Consider the following 18,376-nt stretch of genomic DNA (forward strand, 5'->3'; position numbering starts at 1 on the left):
TCCCGCAGCAGATCGTGCGTGTCGGAGCGGGGAGGAGGATTAAGCTGTTGTGCTTTGGGCGACAGCTGGAGGAGAACAGTGAAGGGGTGGTGAGCCGTTCTCCAGGCTGAGCTCATGGAACTTGGATCTCCGGAGACAGCCTGGATCAGCACCTTGTGTGTCTGTCCCTCCTTGCCCTGACTGTAGGATCTGCAGTGGGAGATAGGGCAGCAACGCTCTTGTGTGTGCCAAGTTCCGTGCTTACGCTGGGCTGGCTGGTGGAGGGCTTGGTTGGGTGGAGAACAAGCATCAGGGTCTTCCCGGGTGAAGGACAGCAGAGAGTTGAGTCCGTTGAGGTCTCCACGGCGTGAGCCATGCCCTGGGAGCTGCCAGACCAGGGTCTGAGCTAATAGGGATTTGCTAAACAGGGATCATACAAAACACCGGCCCTGGGCTGGCATAAATGAGCTTCTGGGGATCTCCTGAGACCTGATGAAGGGCAGCTGACTCTTCGCTTGCTCACCACACCAGGGTGTTGCTTTGCCTCGTGGTTTGGGGCCCAGCTTGGGAGATGGGGATGCAGCTGGCTGGACTGGCGGAGGCAGCGATGTCTCAGGCGGGAGAGATGCCGATGAAACCAGGCCGCTTCGGCTCTGGCAGCAGCGTGCTCCGCAGAACGCGGCGCACGATAGCTCCTCGCTGCCCAGCTCCCGCGGGGACGGCTGTGCCGAGCGCAGGAGCGATGTTCCCTGCAGAGCTGCCAGTTGCTCCGGTGCTGGAAAGCCATTGTGTCCCTCTTGCTTTCTGCAGGAGCCTTGCCCCCTTCTCCAAGTGTCTCCTTTTGTCCGTGGGAGCGTGGAGACCACTCGTGCTCGGCCTCCTTTCGGTCTCGGGGGCGGTGGCAACGTTTCCGCGCTGCGTGCCGGGGGTGCGCTGAGCCCCGGCCACCCCGCTCGCGCCGGGCTGCGTGCAGACGGAGTCGAGAGCGATTGGGTTCATGTGGGGATTCAGAGCTATTTATTCTGCTCAGATAGCTGTCTCTGAACATCTGCACCAGATGTGGCAGGCACAAAGGCATCTCACACAACTGGGAGTCTGTTCTAGGGGCTAGAGGGTGCTGGAAGGTGTCCTGAATAATTCCAGCCCCGACAGTGCCCAGAACCTCCTTCACATCCTCCTGGCTCAGGCAGAATGTGTTTCCTTGCGCCGCCGGGGAGCGCGTGTGGCACGGGAGCGGCCGGTCGCAGCGCTCGGGGCCGTTGGCGCGGGGTCCCGGTGCTCACGCAGGGGTTTTCCGAGAGGAAAGCGATAGGGAAAGGAAGGGGGGGGGGAGGGCACGAGAGCCGCTGGCTCCCGCATCTGGTTCCTATCAGGGATGATCCCGTGTGGGGGACAGACGGCCGTTAGCGCGGTGTGTGCGCACAGCGCTGTCTCGCCCGCACAAAGAGGTGCATTATGCTGCCTGGCAGAAGGCGTGGGGCTGTGGTTTCTTACATAAGGAGGGCGTTTTGTTTGCACTGCAGGGTTTGCCTGGGCACCGCCGCTTCGCTCCGTCCGTCCGCAGCTCCCTGCATCCGCCGCCGCCGCGAGCCGTGCGAGCAGTCGGAGGGGAGCGCGCGGGGGCCGGCGCGTCGTGCGCTTCGTGCTCGCGGCGGCGGCGGCGCACGTGGGTGAGGGCTCCCGTCGTCTGGCGCTCGCCGTGCTGCTCATCTTCCTCGCTGGTGGTGGCACGGCAGCAGGCATGGGGCAGGGATGCCAGCAGGCGTAGGGTCCCCAAAGGAAGAGCCCGTTGTCATGTGTCTCCCCGAGCTGTCCCTCACGGGGTGGCGGGTGGGATGCAGGGAAACCCAAAAAGGCTGAAGCCTGCGAAGAGCTGGGCAAGGTGGTCTGATGAAGGGTGGGTTGACCATGGTGTGTCTCAGTCTGTCGCCGCGTGTCAGCAATAACGGTTCATCACGGCGGTGGTTTGCTGTGTGTAGGGCACGGCAGCCCTCAGCAAATTTACTTCTGGATCACCAGGGAGCTGCTGACCTGAGGAACATGAGAGCTTGTCACCTGTTTGTGTCGGGTGTGAAATGGGGACAGAGGACATCAATCGGTAGCTGCCACCAGCAGCAGCTTTCCCCAGTCCTGCGTGGCTTTTTGCAATCACAAGGGTGCCCAGAGGAGAATCTGAGGGATCCAGAAAAACTCCACCCTTGAAGAGCCATCATCGTGGGATTTCTGGTCTCTACAGGCACAGGAGTGGTACCTGGGGCTTGAGAGCCTCTTGTCATAAAGGACTTCCAAGTCCTCAGAGCTATATTGGTCAGAGAACCTCTTGTTAATGACTCTGGAGGACCTGTCACCTCTGGTAATGACTGCTGGCACTGCTGCTTCTGCGTGCACGAGGCTGAGATCTCGTTCATCTCTGGAGCACCGCATGTCAGCGTGGACAGAATGGTGGGACATCTGGCTGGGGTTGTCCTCCCTGTAAGTGAGCAGTGCTGTGGTCTCTAGATCTGCCCGAAGGAGGCCATTAGGTACAACTGACCTCGGGAAGATGATGCTTAAAGAGTTTTTGTGGGATGTTGACTCATGAGCAGCGTTGTGCCTTGGAGTTTTGTTTGCTAATAGTGTTCCTCCACCTGAGCCCTGTGCCAGATCCGTGTCTGGTCACAAGTGGCGATCCAAAGCACCTGCAGTGCGAGTCTACAAAGGGGCATCCCAAAGCTCTGCCTGCAGTGGCACATCCACAATCCTGCCTTCTTCCTGAAGATGCCCGGGGACTTTCTGCCCTCCATCTCATGGGATGGACATGCTTGTGTCTTCCAGAAATCCCAGCTATGCTGATTTTCTCTCTAGAGATTTCAGTCTCTGTTTTTCAGCTGTCCTGGTGCTTTTATGCTAATGAAGCACTGAGTTCATCGTTACTGAACAGGAAACTTCAGGCGTTTCCCCTCAGGCAACGCCTGGGGTAGCCCAGGAAAAGGGCTGACCGTGGGATGGAGAGGCAAAGACTTCGAGATGCCAAAACAGACGCCAGCTCTGCTCAGACGTGGTCACTCCTTTGGGCAGTGTTACACCTGGCAGCCCCTTGCTGTCAAAGGTGTACAGGTGCAGTAGGTCCTGACTTGGATTCTTTCCATCAGAGGTAACCACTGATGTCCCTGGATCTGCTCTAGGGATGAGGAGGATCCAGTGCTGCTGACTGGTAGCAACATCTGCCGGTGTTACCTGGTCTCTGCAGATGCGTTAAGTCAACAGGATGAGGTTGAATGAGGCTTTGAGCAACCTGGTGTAGTGGAGGGTGTCCCTGCCCATGGCAGGGGGTTGGAACTGGATGATCTTTGAGGTCCCTTCCAACCCAAACTGTTCTGTGATTCTATGACAGTGCTTTGAGAAGCCCCTAGGAGCGAAGCCAACAGGTCTGAATTGGGTTAGACAATCTCTCAGCTAGACCCTGAGCCTGGCATTCGCATTCCCCCCCTGCTTTCGGGAAGCTGACTCTTATCTTGGAGTGCAGGATTGCCTTCTGCCCAGGGCAGAGGTTTTCAGGCTGCCCGTGTGGCTGCTGGACGTTGGGCTCCCAGCTGTCGGCGCGATGCCAGGGCTCGGAAGCACGGCCGAAGCTCTCCCCGTTTCTGCCTTCCCACCGCTTTCGAGAGCGGTGTCGAGGCGGTGACGTGTGCGACCCGTGGTCGCAGCAGGCGTGTGGCTGTGGCCGAGGTCACCGTTTGGTGGCTTCAGTCGTCCCCTGGGGCGGTCTGAGGGTGAGCAGGGACGATGGGGCATTAGAGCATCTCCTGCACGAGGGACGCTTGCTTTCTGCACGCCCAGATTTGTTCCCTTGCCGTCACAACAGAAGCTGGTCTATTAATTTCCTCAGGCTCTTTGTGATGGTAACTGAGGCCGAAGATTGAATCAGGAGGGAGACCTGTGGGAGCAGAAGTGTGGCCAGAGACACTTTAGCTGTCAGCCGCTGCCGGCTCGCCCCTCTCTGTTGCAGAATAAAAGCTGCCAGGAAAGCGTGGTGCTCCACGGAGCTTCTGCCCGTGCCAGGGCACAAACCTTCACGAGTGAATGAAGGCAAAGAACGGTTTGCAGAGCAGCCATGCAGAGCCAGGCCTCCCTATCGCACCGGCTCCCCGGCGGGGCCACTCCACACCCGGTGCCTTCTGGCCCTGCCGTGTTTGTGAGCCGTATCCGTCAGCGGTGAGCCGGAGGGCTGCCAGGGAGAACGTCCAGCCCCAGCCCAAACTCAAAGGTTCCCCTTTAGAGATGTATTAAGAGAAACCAAACAAAAACTACATCAAAAACTCGCAGGGCATAAAACTGACCCCGTATGAAGCCTTACGCCGATGCTCCTACTTTCTGGAGGGAATTAGGAATTTATTTTCCAAATGGCACCTGTTTTCAGAGAGCAGACTGCCCCAGCATCTCTCTGATCGTCTCGATCTAGTGAGCCAAGCAACTGCCCTGTAGACCTGCTGCTGTTCTTCGTTTTAAAAAAAGGTCAGAACCCCGGAGCTAAGCAATGCGAGGAGGTGGGTTTGCTAATCCACCAGATGCAGCTTTCTGGACCTTTTTGGTAATAAGGTGATTATTAATTATTCACAGCTCCCTGATCCGTGGGGGAGGCTGAGCTGCGCGGCTCCAGTCCGAGCCGGTGGGCACACGTGCAAACAATTTTCCTAGGGAGGCTGTTTGGGCATGATTTAAAGTAGATGAAGGTGTCTGTGAGGTCTCTTGGTCCTACGTGTAGCGAAGCTCCGGCTGGCACTGCCCTGCGGGTGCGGGGCCGAGGCTGCTGGATGCGCGTCGCTTGTTCCAGCGGAGCCCCTTCTCCTCCCCTCTGTGTCTGAGGTGCCATCTCATCTGCCGGGGGTTTCCTCCGCGCCCCCTCCGGAGCGGTGCTCTCTCCCAGCTGGCCCGGGCACCCCCGGGAGCCCTGCAGCGGGGGGCACCTGCTCTGGCTGCCGTCGCAGAGGGCAGCTTGTTTCGGTATCCCCCCCCTCGGCCGGGGTTCGGTCTCTGTGCTGGCAAGTGTCAACCATCTCATTTTTGTTTGTGTTTTTTCTTGCAGGTGGGAACAGCGAGAGCTGCCTAATGGTAGAGTCTACTATGTAGACCATAACAACAAGACCACCACGTGGGAGAGACCCCTTCCTCCGGGGTAAGGGGCTCTGGGGGCATCTCAGATACTGAACGAACTTGTCTGCAGAAAAGGGGAGGAGTGGGTCGGTGGCAGGAAGGTCTTTTCATTCCTAAAAAGAAATGAGGTGAGATGACCAAGTGTTCGCCGGCCTGAAAGCACACCCTGTATCTTCAGAAAGGTCTTTTCATCATTTGTTAGAAGGAAAAAGCTTTCCAATTGGTCACATTTTGACCTCTGTTAGAGGATTATTTTTTTTAAACAGTCCTTGGAAATCACTGAACACTTGAGCAGCTTTGCAGCCACCAGTGGGCAGAGCAGAGGGGTGAGCCTTGGGGACGGAGTGCCAGCGGAGTCCCCCCAAGGACCAGAAGAAAGGGAGGGGGTGGGCCTTGTGTCCTCTGGAAAAACATGCCTCTAGATGAGGACAGAGCTCCTGGTGAGCAGAAACAGGCACCCTCAGTGTGCCCTGAACCTGGACCCTGGGTGCTCTGAGGGGCCTCTTACGTTCTCATCCGTGCTGGGGGCTGCTTGTGCTCAAAAAGGAGATGCTTCTCAGCTCCATGAGACCTGAAAGAAGCACTCCACAAAACTTATGTCCAGGAGGGCCGTGCTTTCATTTGCAGGAGTAAACATTTGCAGGAGTAAACAGTCTCCAGGTCATAAAGGCTGGACACATCCCTGGGAGCCACGTGGTTTCCAGAAGCTTGTTGAATTCTCACCTCTTTGTGCTCCGAAGAGCAGGGAAGTTGGTACAGCCAAGCTGTTGTTGTTCTGTAGGCTGGGTTTGTTCAAGGCTGGCATGACTGAAGTATGCTTTAACTGCCATTGTGATGTGGGAAGGTGGAATACAAGCCTGTCCTGTTTTCCTCCACGGGAGCCTCCAGGATCCAGCAGGCACACGCTGCCTTTGGTTAAGCTGTGATCTCTGCAGCCACTTTCTGATCCTACAACAGCTTGAAATATGTCTGCTGTTAAAAGAGGGTGGTTGTTACCTGGGCAGGTGGGGTTGGAGTACCCCAGGTGTGCTCCTTCCCTCTTGCCCAGGTCTCCGACCCAGTGCCTTGCCTCTCTCAGAGGTCGGCTGTCTTGGAGGAATGCATACAGCATCCCGGTGTGAGCTCTGCTGGTGTCCAGGCATCCCATCTGGGCTGCGTGTGCCCTTGCAGGGAGCTGCCTTGAGTCCTGCTAGGCTTTTGGATTTCCTTCTGGTGGGTCTTTGTCCGAATGAGCCGCTTCAGCTGTGAAACCGGTGGTTTTGCTGGAGCTGGGAACGGAGCCCTCATGAAAGGGTGTCTTAGTCTTGCGAGAGGAGCCGGAGAGCGAGTGTCAGCCTGTGGTGTCAGAGTGAAATGAAAAGTCACGGTCTTCATGGCTGGAGCCGTGGGCCCCGGCAGCTCTCGGCTGCTTCTCCCCTGCAGGACTAGGAGCTGCTTTTCTCACCGGTGTTTCTGAGAGGCAGAACTTGGCCACAAATCCCCTGCTGAGCCCCTGCATGGGGAGCACGGGGGGAGCTTGGCAGCTGGGGAGGGGGCTCACAACCCAGCACTCCTCTCGGTTGCACTTTCAGCACGTTCTGGGGCAGCAGCTGGATATTCTCAAGCTGCTGCTGCATGTCCAGACCCCAGAGGCAGCCTTTGGGCGAGGGCAAAGGGAGGTTCTTGGATGTGGAACCATGGTGTGTGCCTTCTGCCATGCCTCCTGACCTCTCTGGGGCTTCTTCCCGCTGCCTTCACACCAGCGTTAGTATTGAGCTGCCACCCGGCAGCTGGAGGCACCTGCCAGCAGCACCCACCGAGTGGTCTGGGGCCACACCGTGACATCTTCCTCTGGTGTTTCCAGGTGGGAGAAGCGCGTGGATCCTCGAGGCAGGTACTACTACGTGGACCACAACACCCGGACCACCACGTGGCAACGCCCCACGGCCGAGTACGTCAGGAACTACGAGCAGTGGCAGTCCCAGCGAAACCAGCTCCAAGGAGCCATGCAGCAGTTCAGCCAAAGATTCCTGTACCAGGTGAGAGCTGGGGACTGCAGAGGTGGGGGTCTCACCCCACGCTCACCTGGGAGACCCCGAGCATGCGGAGGGGCTCGTGGGGGTGTGTGGAGTCCCGGAGGGTTCTCTGGGGGTGACTTTATGAAACAGCTTGTGTGGCCCTGAGGGGTGGTGGGAGGTGTCCTCCACAGCCTGTCCCCAGCGTCCCTTCAGTGCCAGTGTGGCTAAGCACACGCTTTCTCCTGTGGCTCTCATCAGCCAAGCCTTGCTGCTGGCCTGCGAGGCTTGCAGGTCCTGCTGTGTGCTGTCGGGGCCGGGCATACGCTGAGGAAGCTGCGGGAGCCTGGTCTGTAGCAGCAGAGGAGGCTCTCGGGGCTGAGTTTGTCTCTCTCCAAATCTCTGTTGGACTCAGGACAGCGAGTTGGGTCCTGGGTGGCAGCGGGAGTCAGCTGCAGACCCAGGGTACGAGGGCTGCAAGAGCCAGGGGACCAGAGAGCGCAGGGAAGGAGCGCTGCTGGGCTCGACGAGCTCCCTCCTGCTTCCTCCGCTTCTTCCCCTTGGTCCTGGTTTGGGCTGAGCCGCTGCATTTCCGTGCTTGGGGATGGTCTCTCAACTGCCCCGCAGAGCAGTAGCTCCTGGACAGAGTCTGCCATTGTCCTGGCCTGGCCTTTGCTGCTGGAGCTGGACCTGGCTTGCAGCGGTGCTGAGCACCCTCTGATAACCAGGGCCGTGCTGGCAGCCATGGTGCTGCAGGGTGAGCAGTGCTTGGGGAAGGAGACAGCCTGGAGCATTTCCACCTCCCGGAGCGGTGATGTCCCAGTACTGTCCGCTGTCAGCCGGCCCCGTGCCTCGCAGAGGCCGTGCCGCGGGGAAAAACACGGCTCTTGCCAGAAGGCGGGGAGCTGCGGTGGGGCTGGTGCGGAGCGAAGGTGGGCAGAGCAGAGCGACCAGCTTCCCATCGGTGTTTAGCTCCTCGGAGAAAGCAGGAGGCTGACGTGTCCCAGCAGTGCTGCTGGCGCCGGCGCGAGCTCTGTGCTCCGGCGAGGAGCTCGGATGCTCTCTGGGAGGGGGCTGTGGGCAAAGCGGTTGTGCAGCGTCGGTTCTGCCGCGCCGCTCTGCCCGTCTCAGCTCGCCAGCCCTTCCAAGCCTCGCGGCAGGAGCTGGGCTGCCGCGGCTCTGCTGCCAGCCTGTGCTCCCCGGCCCGCCGTTGGGGGCCCGCTGCGGAGGGCTGCGCGGGACGGGGCTTCCACCGGCGGCCGAACGGGGCCCCGGGCCTGTCGCTCGCCCGTGTCTCCGCCAGCGCCAGCCTTGGAGCTGCTCCAGCGCCGCGCGGCTCGCCCTGGCCGGGCTCTGCGGAGCGCGGAGGGAGGGACTGGCGCTCCAAATTTAGCCTGATGAAACGGTTGTACTTTTTGTTTCGAGCTCTCCGCTGCCAGCGGCGATGGCTCCTGCTCTGCCCTCTTCCCCACGGGGGCTTTTTGCTTTGCTTTGCCCTCCTGTCTCCGGCATCCACCTGCCCTCCTTGCCAGGAAGGAGGGTGGGGAGGTGATGAGCAGCTCAGGGGGCCGGGGTGCAGCCAAGGACCACTCTGCCAGCCGGCACCTCGGTGCCGCAGGGCTCCTGGGCTGTGCCCGCATCCCTTGCACCGAGGGGTTTTGCTGGTGCAAGGGGCCACGTTCTTCCCAGGGGCCGTGGAGCTGCAGGAGGGCCGATTCCCCTGTGCCCTGCCATGGCACCCTGCCCCGGTGCCCCAGAGCTCTGCCCCGGGCTCTTGTCCCTGCCCTGTTAGTTTTAATTAGCTATTTTTAGGTCGCAGTGAGGTGATGCCTCTGGACGTGACGCAGCTGCGTCTCTGGCCAGCCTGTCTGGGCAGGGGGGGAGCAGAGGCTGCCCCCCCTGCCCCCCATCCCAGACTGGCTGCTGCCAGGGCAGAGCCTCCTGTGCGCCCGCTCCTGGGCACACAGGGTCTGGTAGAAGAGCCGAAGCTCAGAGAGGCACGGACTGTGCCAACCCCGTCCCCAACGTGCCCCAGGATATCACGGGGTGCTGGGCTGCTATGGGGCTCCTCGAGCGCTGGTGCCTGTCTCGGGGTGGGGGGCCCTGGCATCCCCGATAGCGTCCGGGTGGGAGGGACCGCCCTGGCTGTGGGTGCCCTGTGCTGCCCGGGCTCCTCTGCCCGGCCCAGGCTCGGGACTGGGGCACCGGCCCCGCTCCGGGAGGTGCCATGGCAATGCCCGTTGGCCAGCAGCGCGTTTCTCATTTAACCATTAAAAGCGCTCGCAGCCGCCTTCTCCCTGAACCCCCACCCGTCGGGGCTGCGCCTCCGCCCCAGGGACCCCCAGAGGAGCCGGGGGGTGGGGGTGCGGGGGGGGGGGGGGGTGTCACCCCCCCCGGGCAGCGGATCCCGGCTCCAGCCCGCACCCCCCGTCCCGGGGCACCCCCCAGTTCGGGCTGGGTGCCGGCCGCGGCTGCCCGCCCCGGGTAAGAAGAAAGGTGCTTTGTGCGGCGGCCCCCAACCTGCCGGGGGTGGGTGGGGGTGTGGGTGGGGGGCGCGGAGCCGCCCGTCTGGGCGGGATGAATGTTCCCTTAGTGCCGCGCATCCCGGGCGGGGTGCGGGGGGGCCGCCAGGAAGCGCTGGGCGTGGACAGGGCTGTGGGAATGATTTCATTGGAAAGGCCTGCGGTATTTTTCCCCCTCGCGTGTGCGGCTCTCGGCGGAGGCCGGAGGTGCAGGAGGTGTCGGTGGCGGGGACGGCCGGCGGTACCGAGCGCCCGCGCCCCGCTGCCCCGGCCGCTGCCCGCCGCCCCGGGGCCGCCCCAGGCTCGCTTTAGTTTCTGCTTTTTTTTTTTTTTTTTTTTTTTTTTTTAACCCCCACCCCCCCTTGAGTGTGCAAGTGTGGGGTTTGGTTGTTTTTTTCCCAGTTCTCCGGGAGCCGCAGCCAAGGGGAGGTGAGCGGGATGGGGGCTGCGGGGCTCACCCCCGCGCTGCGCTGCGCTCCTGCCGGCCGCCCCCGCCTCGGTTTTTATTGTGTGTTTTTGCCCTCTCTAGTCGTCCGGCGCCCCGTCCGACAATGATCCTCTGGGTCCCCTTCCTCCCGGCTGGGGTAAGTACCGAGCCGCCCCACCTGCCCGCCCGGGACGTGCCCTCGGCGCCCGGAGCGGGACCCCGCTGTCAGCAGCGCCGTCGGTGCCATCCCTGGCGGCGGTGGGCACGGCGGAGGCAGCGTTCCCTGCGTGTGGGGCTGAGGCTGCCCGCGGTTAGCACCGTCTCTGATTGGAAATCCAGGGTTTTTTCCTTTTTTTTCCCCCCTTTTCCTGGAGGAGTTCCCAGGCGCTCTCAGCTACTGGATGCAGAAGTACTTGTGGTTGTTCTTTTGAGTGGGGGGAGAGGTGGGGGATCCAACTCCTCGCTCGTTCCCAGACCCTTCCTCTGCCGAGCGGGGATCGGTCCCGCTGCCGTGCGTGCCTCCAGGATGCTGTGCCCCGGTCCGCAGTGGGGCTGGGAGCTGGCAGCGGGGCTGGCTGTCCTGTCCCGATGGACCAAGTATCCTGTGCTGGGACATTGCGAAAGGTCCCTGTGCCATCCCGGGGCAGAGGCCCCCCTCCTTGGCGAGGGCATCCCTGGAGAGGGCAGACTGGGCTGCTCGTGGGTGCAGGCGGGCAGCAAACGGGCAGGCGGGAGGGCAGGAGAAGGGTTAAAACTGCAGGGAGCTTGGAGCGGGACAGAGGGGGCCCGGGCTGCTGAGGGGGTCCCCAAGGGCAGGGTCTTGATGGGGACGGTGCTGGAGTCTTCGCTGCCATGCTGAGTGACCCACCTCCTGCATCGGCAAGGAGAAGGGCCCTGTCGCCAGTGCCAGCTGGGCAGACTGGGGGAGGTGAAGCTCTGCGTGGGGCTGAGCATCCTGGGGTGTGTATCCCCAGGATGGATGGGGTCCCCGGGATGGATGCTATCCCCAGGATGGACGTGGTCCTGGTCATGGCACGTGGGATCAGCCAGACCCACGGCATGGGGGCTGCTTCCCACAGTCCGGGAGTGAGAGCGAGTAAGGGGGGGCCGGGAGGTGATGGGAGCGTGCGTGCAGGGCGTCCCTGCCGCCATGGAGCAGGGCCGTGCGTGCGGGGCAGGACGCAGGCACGTGGAGGGAGGAGGTGTGTGGCGTGTGGGGCACACGTGTTGGTGGGAGACAGCGAGTGTGCGCGGGGGGGTGGCAGCTGAAGGGGTGCACAGGGTGGGTGCAGGCACCCCAGGGGCTGGCGGGGGGGGTAGCGTGTGCCGGGGGGCTCCTGTGCAACAAGCGTGCGAGGCTGCGGGGGCCGAGCAGCGGTGCTGGCACAAGCGGCGTGCACGGTTCTTACCTGTGCGTGGCAGGAGGTGCGGGTGTGCACGCGTGTGCGGCGCACGCCGGGAGCACGAGCCGTGCACGGGTGGCAGGGCCACGCAGGCACTTCGGAGAAAGCACCTGCAGACGGGCCCGGAGCGCTGCGTGTCCGAGGAGGGTGCGTGTGCCACCGGCCCAGCGAGGCGCGCGGCCGAGCACACCTCTGGTGCCAGCCTGGCAGCGCGGCGGCACTTCCCTGCGTGCTGGCCTTGGGGGACTGGAGAAAGCCAGCCTGTGCGCGCAGGGAGACCATAAGGATTTTTATCCTACCTTTTCCCAGCGAGCCAGGGCAGTGCCAGCGGGGAGGGGGAACGGTGGGAGCTGGTGCATTGAGCTGGGAAGGGGAGGGCTGTTCCCCGGTTGGCACTGGCCGGGGCACTCCGGCTAACGCTTCCTCTCCTTTTTCTCTTAGAGAAGAGACAGGACAACGGGCGAGTGTATTACGTGAACCACAACACACGGACCACCCAGTGGGAAGACCCTCGCACGCAGGGGTAGGCAGCCTGCGGGGAGAGCGGGGAGGATGCCTGCGGTTTCAGGAGGTCCATGCGATGGGCTACCAAGCGCGGGCCATGCCAGGGGGCCGTGCCAGGGTCCGAGCTCCTCCCTGGGCGGTCGTGCAGCGCTGGGGAGCCAAGAGCGCTGAGAGGTGCAGGCAGGGAGCAGGCAGTGCTGGAGGCCAGGAGGGTGGGATGCTGCATCCCTTGGCATGGCAGGGCAGCTCTCCGGCTTGCAGGAGCTGAGGGTAGAGATGAGGAAATCTCTGGAGCTGCGGAGCAGGCGATGGGGAAGACTGCAGGGCTGTCTGGGCAGAAAGAGGGGCTTTCCTCCCAGCCCGTTGCCTTCCTGTGAGGCTCTGCTCGGGCTGCCAAGAGTTCTGGGTTGCAGCTCTCCAGAGACCTGGCCCAGGGCTCCGCTGAGGCCACCCCTCCTGCAGACGGAGCGCGAAGCCGTGGCTGCAGCTGGTCCTGCCCTGGCCACGGCGGAGCGCAGGGCTCCCATCTCGGGGTACAGGCAGGCGCTCGCTCATCCCGTACCACGAATCCTTCCTTTTGCCTGGTACGGAGCTGCAAACTGAAGGTGGTCCCCAGGGAGGGGCGGCTGTTTGGAGGGCTGCAGTTCCGGGCGAGATGCCCGAGGTGCCTGCCCGGTGACCCCGTCCTTGTCGGCAGGATGATCCAGGAGCCGCCACTGCCGCCCGGCTGGGAGATGAAGTACACGAACGAGGGCGTGCGCTACTTTGTGGACCACAACGTTCGCACCACCACCTTCAAGGACCCGCGCCCTGGATTCGAGTCTGGGTAAGTGCTTCTGGGCTGAGCCCCTCACCCTGCAGCTGGGCTGGCTCAAGCCGCCTGCCCACAGCTCCTGCTTTCCCGCGGTCGTGGCACGGAACGGGGCGGGTGGGTCAGCTTTGTTGCAAATACACTGAGTAGTGGATTTAGGGCCTCATGTTTGGCTCTGATGAAGGAGAGCTGCACCCCTGAGGTCTTCCTCCTGCCTGGCAAGCGATGGGGCTGGGCAGCTCGTGCCGGGGCGGGCAGGGGTGCTGAGCCAAGGCCCGTGCTGCTTTTGCAGGAGCAAGCAGGGCGGCTCCCCGGGGGCATACGACCGGAGCTTTCGCTGGAAGTACCACCAGTTCCGCTTCCTCTGCCACGTGAGTAGAGTGGCCGGAGGGCCCTGGCAGCTCGGGGGCTGCTGGGCTGGATGAGTGCACGGGCAGCCGGAGCCCCTGGGCTGGTGCGGGCGAGGAGAGCCGCTGCGCAGCCTGCACAAAGCCTCCTGTCTGTCTTGCTCGTAGTCGAACGCGTTGCCCAGCCACGTGAAGATCAGCGTTTCCCGACAGACGCTCTTTGAGGACTCCTTCCAGCAGGTGAGGAGGTGCCGGAGCCGCAGAGCCCGGGCAGACGCGGAGCCGTCCCTCGCACCAGCCCGCGCTGACGCTGCCCCTGGCTTCTCCCCAGATCATGAACATGAAGCCGTACGACCTGCGGCGCCGCCTGTACATCATCATGCGAGGAGAGGAGGGCCTGGACTACGGCGGCATCGCCAGGTGAGCGCTGACGTGCTGGGCACACGCCGGCTGCTGCACGGGGCTGTGCCCTGCCTGCGGCGTGGGTCCCTGAAGGGCAGCGCGGGTGGGACAGCCTGTCTGGTGGCCACACTCGAGGTCCCTGGCCATTCTGCAGTGCCTGCTTGGGCAGGAGCCCACGGGAGTTTGAATGGGAGACAGCCTGAGTTTTGGGAACGGTGGAACATCCTAAAAGCGTCATAGCAGCCTGTGCCTGGCACAGAGGCAGCTGGGGGACGGTTTTCCTGCAGCTCCCAGTGCTGAGCGCCAGCACCTGCCACCCCTGGGCGTGGAGACGGTGGGTCGAACGGCCCCATCTCCCTGCAGCCGGCAGACATGGTGGGATGCAGCTGCTACGAGCCTGCAGCCTCCACCACCTGCTCTGAGGATGGCATGACCACGCAGCACGGACTGTGTCTCGGCTGGAGAGGGGTCTCGTGTCCCCGTGAGCCCCCGCTGGCTCGCTCCGGGTGTCCGCCTTGGTGCTGGGCTAACGCTTCCCCCTGCCCGCCGCGCTCGCCCGCTCCTTCTTCGTGGTGCCGCTGCCCTGGCTCTGGTGCAGGGGCTGCTGCTCTCCGCCTCTCTCCGTGTCCTGCCAGTGGTTTTACCCTATGGTAGGTTACGTCATGCTGTTCTACCACAGGGTAGAACCACGGACGGGATGCCGGGGCTGCCTCTGCGTCCGACGACTCCCGTCTCCCTGCGCGGCCTGGGGAGCAAAGCCGGGACGGTACTCGTGCCGTGCTGCTGAGCTGGGGGTCAGGCTGCGAGGGGGAGCCCGTGCGGGGGGGGTGTGTGTATGTGTATGACAGCCTGGGTGGCACTGAGCCGCCTGGTGCCTCCGGGACCCTCGGTGCTCCAAGCGGGGCCTCCAGCAAACTGGGGTGTTTCTTACCGGTGTCTCCAGAAGCCCTTCGCAAACCCTGCGCAGCACCCCCAGGGGCAGAGGATGCCCTCGCCAAGTCACACCAGGGCCCAACGCTGGCACCGGTGCCCCGAGGAGACAGATGGACACCTGGTTTTCATGGGGTGTGCCCTCCGCTGGGGCACAGCCTCCCCGCGCAGCCTCCGGGCTCCGCCAGCCGCTCCTCACCGCGCTCCTCTTCCTCTCGCCCCAGGGAGTGGTTCTTCCTCCTGTCCCACGAGGTGCTCAACCCCATGTACTGCCTCTTCGAGTACGCGGGCAAGAACAACTACTGCCTGCAGATCAACCCGGCCTCCTCCATCAACCCCGACCACCTCACCTACTTCCGCTTCATCGGCCGCTTCATCGCCATGGTGAGAGCCTGGGGGCAGCGGGGTCGGGGAGGCGATGTGGGACAGGACTCTGTGTCCCCCTGCGGAGCAGGGGCCTGGCAGGGGACGGGGTGGGGGGCAGCGGGCGAGGGGCAGCTCCGTGTGCCGTGGCTGCACTCCACTGGGCGCTGTCGCCCTCCTTAAGCCCCGTCTCGCTCCCATGGGAGATGGGCTGTCGAGGGGGTGCTGGGGGGAGGGCTACGGGGTGATGAGTTTTAAATCTGGGGAACGGCCGTGGGGCTGGAGGGGACCTGGTTTCCCAGGGGCCGTGCAGCGGGATGGCTCCAGGTCTCTGGCTGCCACCCCAGGTGCTGTCGGGTCTGCAGCTCCGCGGGCTATTTTTAGCCCCAGCAGTGTGAGATTTTCCAGCTGCCCAAGCCCCAGAGCGTCTCCTCCCATTCGTCTCGCGTTCCCCGAGGCCGACGTGCCGCAGGGCACCCAGCCCCGGGCTGGCACGGGGGGCTGGCAGGGGCTCCCTGAGCCAGGGGGAGCGTCCCTGGCCCAGGGCCTGGTGAGGTGTGCGCTGCTCTGGTCCCGCTGTGCCCTGCCCTGCCCCGTGCCTTGCAGGACACCAATAAAACCCCAGACTATTACTCACCGCTGGGCCGTTCTAGACAAGCGTCTGCATTATTTTTGGCTGCCTTCGCCTTGGGGCTCCTGGAAGCCAGGGATTCAGGGAAGCCGCAGCACAGCTCTGTTTAAACAAGTGCTCTTAATAGAGCTGCGAGGGGAGAAGGAGAAGTGGTGGAATTCGCGGTGGGGAGGGGAGAGGGGCTGCGAGTGCGCCCGCACCGGGCGAGGGGGGAGCCCGCTCCTCCCCACCGCGTTTGCCAGCCGGGAGTGAGTGCCGCAGCTTCGGAGCTGCGGGAGCCGTTCCCTTTTGCCCTGCGGGTACCCGGGGCTGGAGCACTGTCCTGCCCCGCGGGTCTGTCCGGGGGTGCCCCATGACCTGGCATCGCCTCCCCGCCGCAGGCTCTGTATCACGGGAAGTTCATCGATACCGGCTTCACGCTGCCTTTCTACAAGCGGATGCTGAACAAGCGGCCCACGCTGAAGGACCTGGAATCCATCGACCCCGAGTTCTACAATTCCATCGTCTGGACCAAGTGAGTGCCCCACGCTCCCTCCTGGCCTGGGTCCGTCCTGGTGCGGGGTGGGCGGCGCTCCTCCCCACGGCCCCTCGCTGCTGCCGGGTACCTCCATCAGAAATCACATCCCGGCATCCTCCCGCAGGGAGAACAGCCTGGAGGAGTGTGGCCTGGAGCTGTACTTCATCCAGGACATGGAGATCCTGGGCAAGGTGACCACCCACGAGCTGAAGGAGGGTGGTGAGAGCATCCGGGTGACGGAGGAGAACAAGGAGGAGTACATCATGTGAGTGGCTGTCCCGAGGCCCCCGCCGGGCTCTGGCCCCCACCAGCTGCAGGGCAGTTCTGGGGTGGGAACGTGGGGCTCGGGACGTGGCCGCTTCCCTGGGCTACGTGGCCTGTGACAAGTATGGGCTGGCGCGGTCGGCCGAGCTCTGCTGCGGTCTGGCTTGCTGCTGGCTGGGCAGTTGCCAGTACTTTCAGGAAAGAGGAGAGGGGAGAGAGGCTGAGCCTTCTCTCCCTGTCCCATGGCTGCTCACCCTGCCTGTCTGCTCTGGGCTGGCTGGGGGCTGCCAGGACCACCTCCTGCTGACGGGAGGCTCTGGCCAGGGGATGTGGTTTGCACCCCTCGACCTCCCGACGGCTACTGGTCTGTGCTGAGGGCTGTCCGCTGCTCGTGGGTTTGGAGGCAGAGAGAGAAACCCGCTCGTGGGAATCGAGGGGAGCCCTGGTGATTTGCAGGAGCCCCTCACCCCGTCACCACGCACCCCTGCGGCTCTCGGGGCCCTCCCCACCAGTGGAATGGATGGGGGGGGGCTCTCTGTGCCGGGCCAGCAGTGCTGGCTGCCTGCTGACCACCGGCTGCCTTCCCAGGCTGCTGACGGACTGGAGGTTCACGCGGGGTGTGGAGGAGCAGACCAAGGCTTTCCTGGACGGCTTCAACGAGGTGGTGCCGCTGGAGTGGCTGCGGTACTTCGACGAGAAGGAGCTGGAGGTGAGCTGGCACCTGTGCTGGGATGGGAACGTGGAGGTACTGGTGCTTCCCACCGTGCCGCAGGCTGCCCTGGGAATGGCACGTGGTGATGGCAGACGGCACAGGCTCCGCTTGCACCCTATGCCCTGTATCCCCGCCTGGGTGGTTGGGTCTGTGGGGTGGCTCGTTGGGTCCGTTAGCAAGGAAACGTCTCGTTGGAGGCGAGGAATTCCTCCCAGACGCCTCCGTTGCCCAGTGCCGGAGCCTGTGCCTTGTGCAGCCCAGCACTGGAGGAGTCGGTGCTCCGAAGCGCGGGCGCAGGGCTCTGCTTCTGTCCCCTGCTGACTGTCCCCTGTCCCCAGCTGATGCTGTGCGGCATGCAGGAGATCGACATGAACGACTGGCAGAAGAATACCATCTACCGGCACTACACCAAGAACAGCAAACAGATCCAGTGGTTCTGGCAGGTGAGCTCCAGCGCCGGCAGCGCCTCCATCCTGCTCCCCGGCCCCGGCGTTGTCCCCTGCCCGCGGCCTGGGGCAGGCAGGGCTGGCATGGGGCAGGCAGCCGCGCAGGCTGTCAGGAGGAACGAAATACAACCGTGAGCACGTGTTCAGCAAGCAGCGTTTGGCCGTGGCTGGCAGAGGCCCCGGTGCCACCGCCGAGGATGGCCGGCAGCACTTAGTGGTCAGCGTGCTTCTAGCGAGGGCTGCTGCTCTGGGCAGGATGATGGGAGTGGGTGACATGGAACAGAGCTGCGCCAGCTCTGGCTGTGCTGCTCCGTGCTGGCTGGGAGAGAAGGCTCAGAAATGGCTCTGAAGGAGGGCAGGGCCGGGCAGAGCTGCTCCCCGCAGGCCCCGGGATGCACTCGTCCCCAAGGATGCGGGACTGGGGGCGAGGGCTGGACCACGTGCCGGGTGCGTTGCAGCGCCCCGGGCCATGTCCGAGCCTGGCCGGAGGGTGTGGGGTGTTCACGGCCGGAGCCGTGCTGCGGGACGGTGCCCCAGGCCCAGCCGGGCTGCGGGTTTGGGGTGACAGGGATCCCACTCTCCTGCCGCCTTCTTGTCGTAGGTGGTTAAAGAGATGGACAACGAGAAGAGGATCCGGCTGTTGCAGTTCGTGACGGGCACCTGCCGCCTGCCCGTCGGGGGGTTCGCGGAGCTCATCGGTGCGTGTTCCCGGGCGCTCGCCCTGGGCGGGGGTCCCGGGGAGGCGAGCGGGGGTGGTGGTGGCCGTGCCCGGGGCCGGCGGTGGGACCTGGCTGCCCAGGTCTCCATCACAGCGTGCAAGGCTGCATGAAGCAGCTGCGACGTCTGAGCACGGTGGTTCAATCCGGTGGAGTGCCGTACCCGGACAAATGCCCCGGCCGTGGATTGCGCCGCCACAGTTAACTTTGTCCAGTTTGTAATCTTGTTTTGAATGAGATTTGATTTTTTTTTTTGATCGAATTTTTATTTTTGT

The 18,376-nt window shown here is 63.4% G+C and overlaps 1 protein-coding gene across 3 annotated transcripts in view; it reads left to right on the forward strand.

Annotated features, from left to right (window-relative positions):
• Positions 1-18,376, forward strand: part of WWP2 (WW domain containing E3 ubiquitin protein ligase 2) — a 42,274-nt gene that overhangs the window by 22,870 nt on the left and 1,028 nt on the right. For all 3 annotated transcript variants that reach the window (XM_086621215.1, XM_086621213.1, XM_086621214.1), the window contains exons 9-22: positions 5,045-5,134; positions 6,956-7,130; positions 10,158-10,212; positions 11,900-11,981; positions 12,660-12,788; positions 13,066-13,144; positions 13,289-13,360; positions 13,452-13,540; positions 14,677-14,836; positions 15,827-15,960; positions 16,088-16,228; positions 16,816-16,936; positions 17,278-17,382; positions 17,987-18,083. In XM_086621215.1, the coding sequence (XP_086477341.1) occupies positions 5,045-5,134; positions 6,956-7,130; positions 10,158-10,212; positions 11,900-11,981; positions 12,660-12,788; positions 13,066-13,144; positions 13,289-13,360; positions 13,452-13,540; positions 14,677-14,836; positions 15,827-15,960; positions 16,088-16,228; positions 16,816-16,936; positions 17,278-17,382; positions 17,987-18,083 (1,529 nt within the window). The remainder of the gene's footprint in view (positions 1-5,044; positions 5,135-6,955; positions 7,131-10,157; positions 10,213-11,899; positions 11,982-12,659; positions 12,789-13,065; positions 13,145-13,288; positions 13,361-13,451; positions 13,541-14,676; positions 14,837-15,826; positions 15,961-16,087; positions 16,229-16,815; positions 16,937-17,277; positions 17,383-17,986; positions 18,084-18,376) is intronic.

The sequence above is a fragment of the Tauraco erythrolophus genome, chromosome 15, assembly GCF_009769465.1.
Source record: "Tauraco erythrolophus isolate bTauEry1 chromosome 15, bTauEry1.pri, whole genome shotgun sequence".
Classification (NCBI taxonomy): domain Eukaryota; kingdom Metazoa; phylum Chordata; class Aves; order Musophagiformes; family Musophagidae; genus Tauraco; species Tauraco erythrolophus.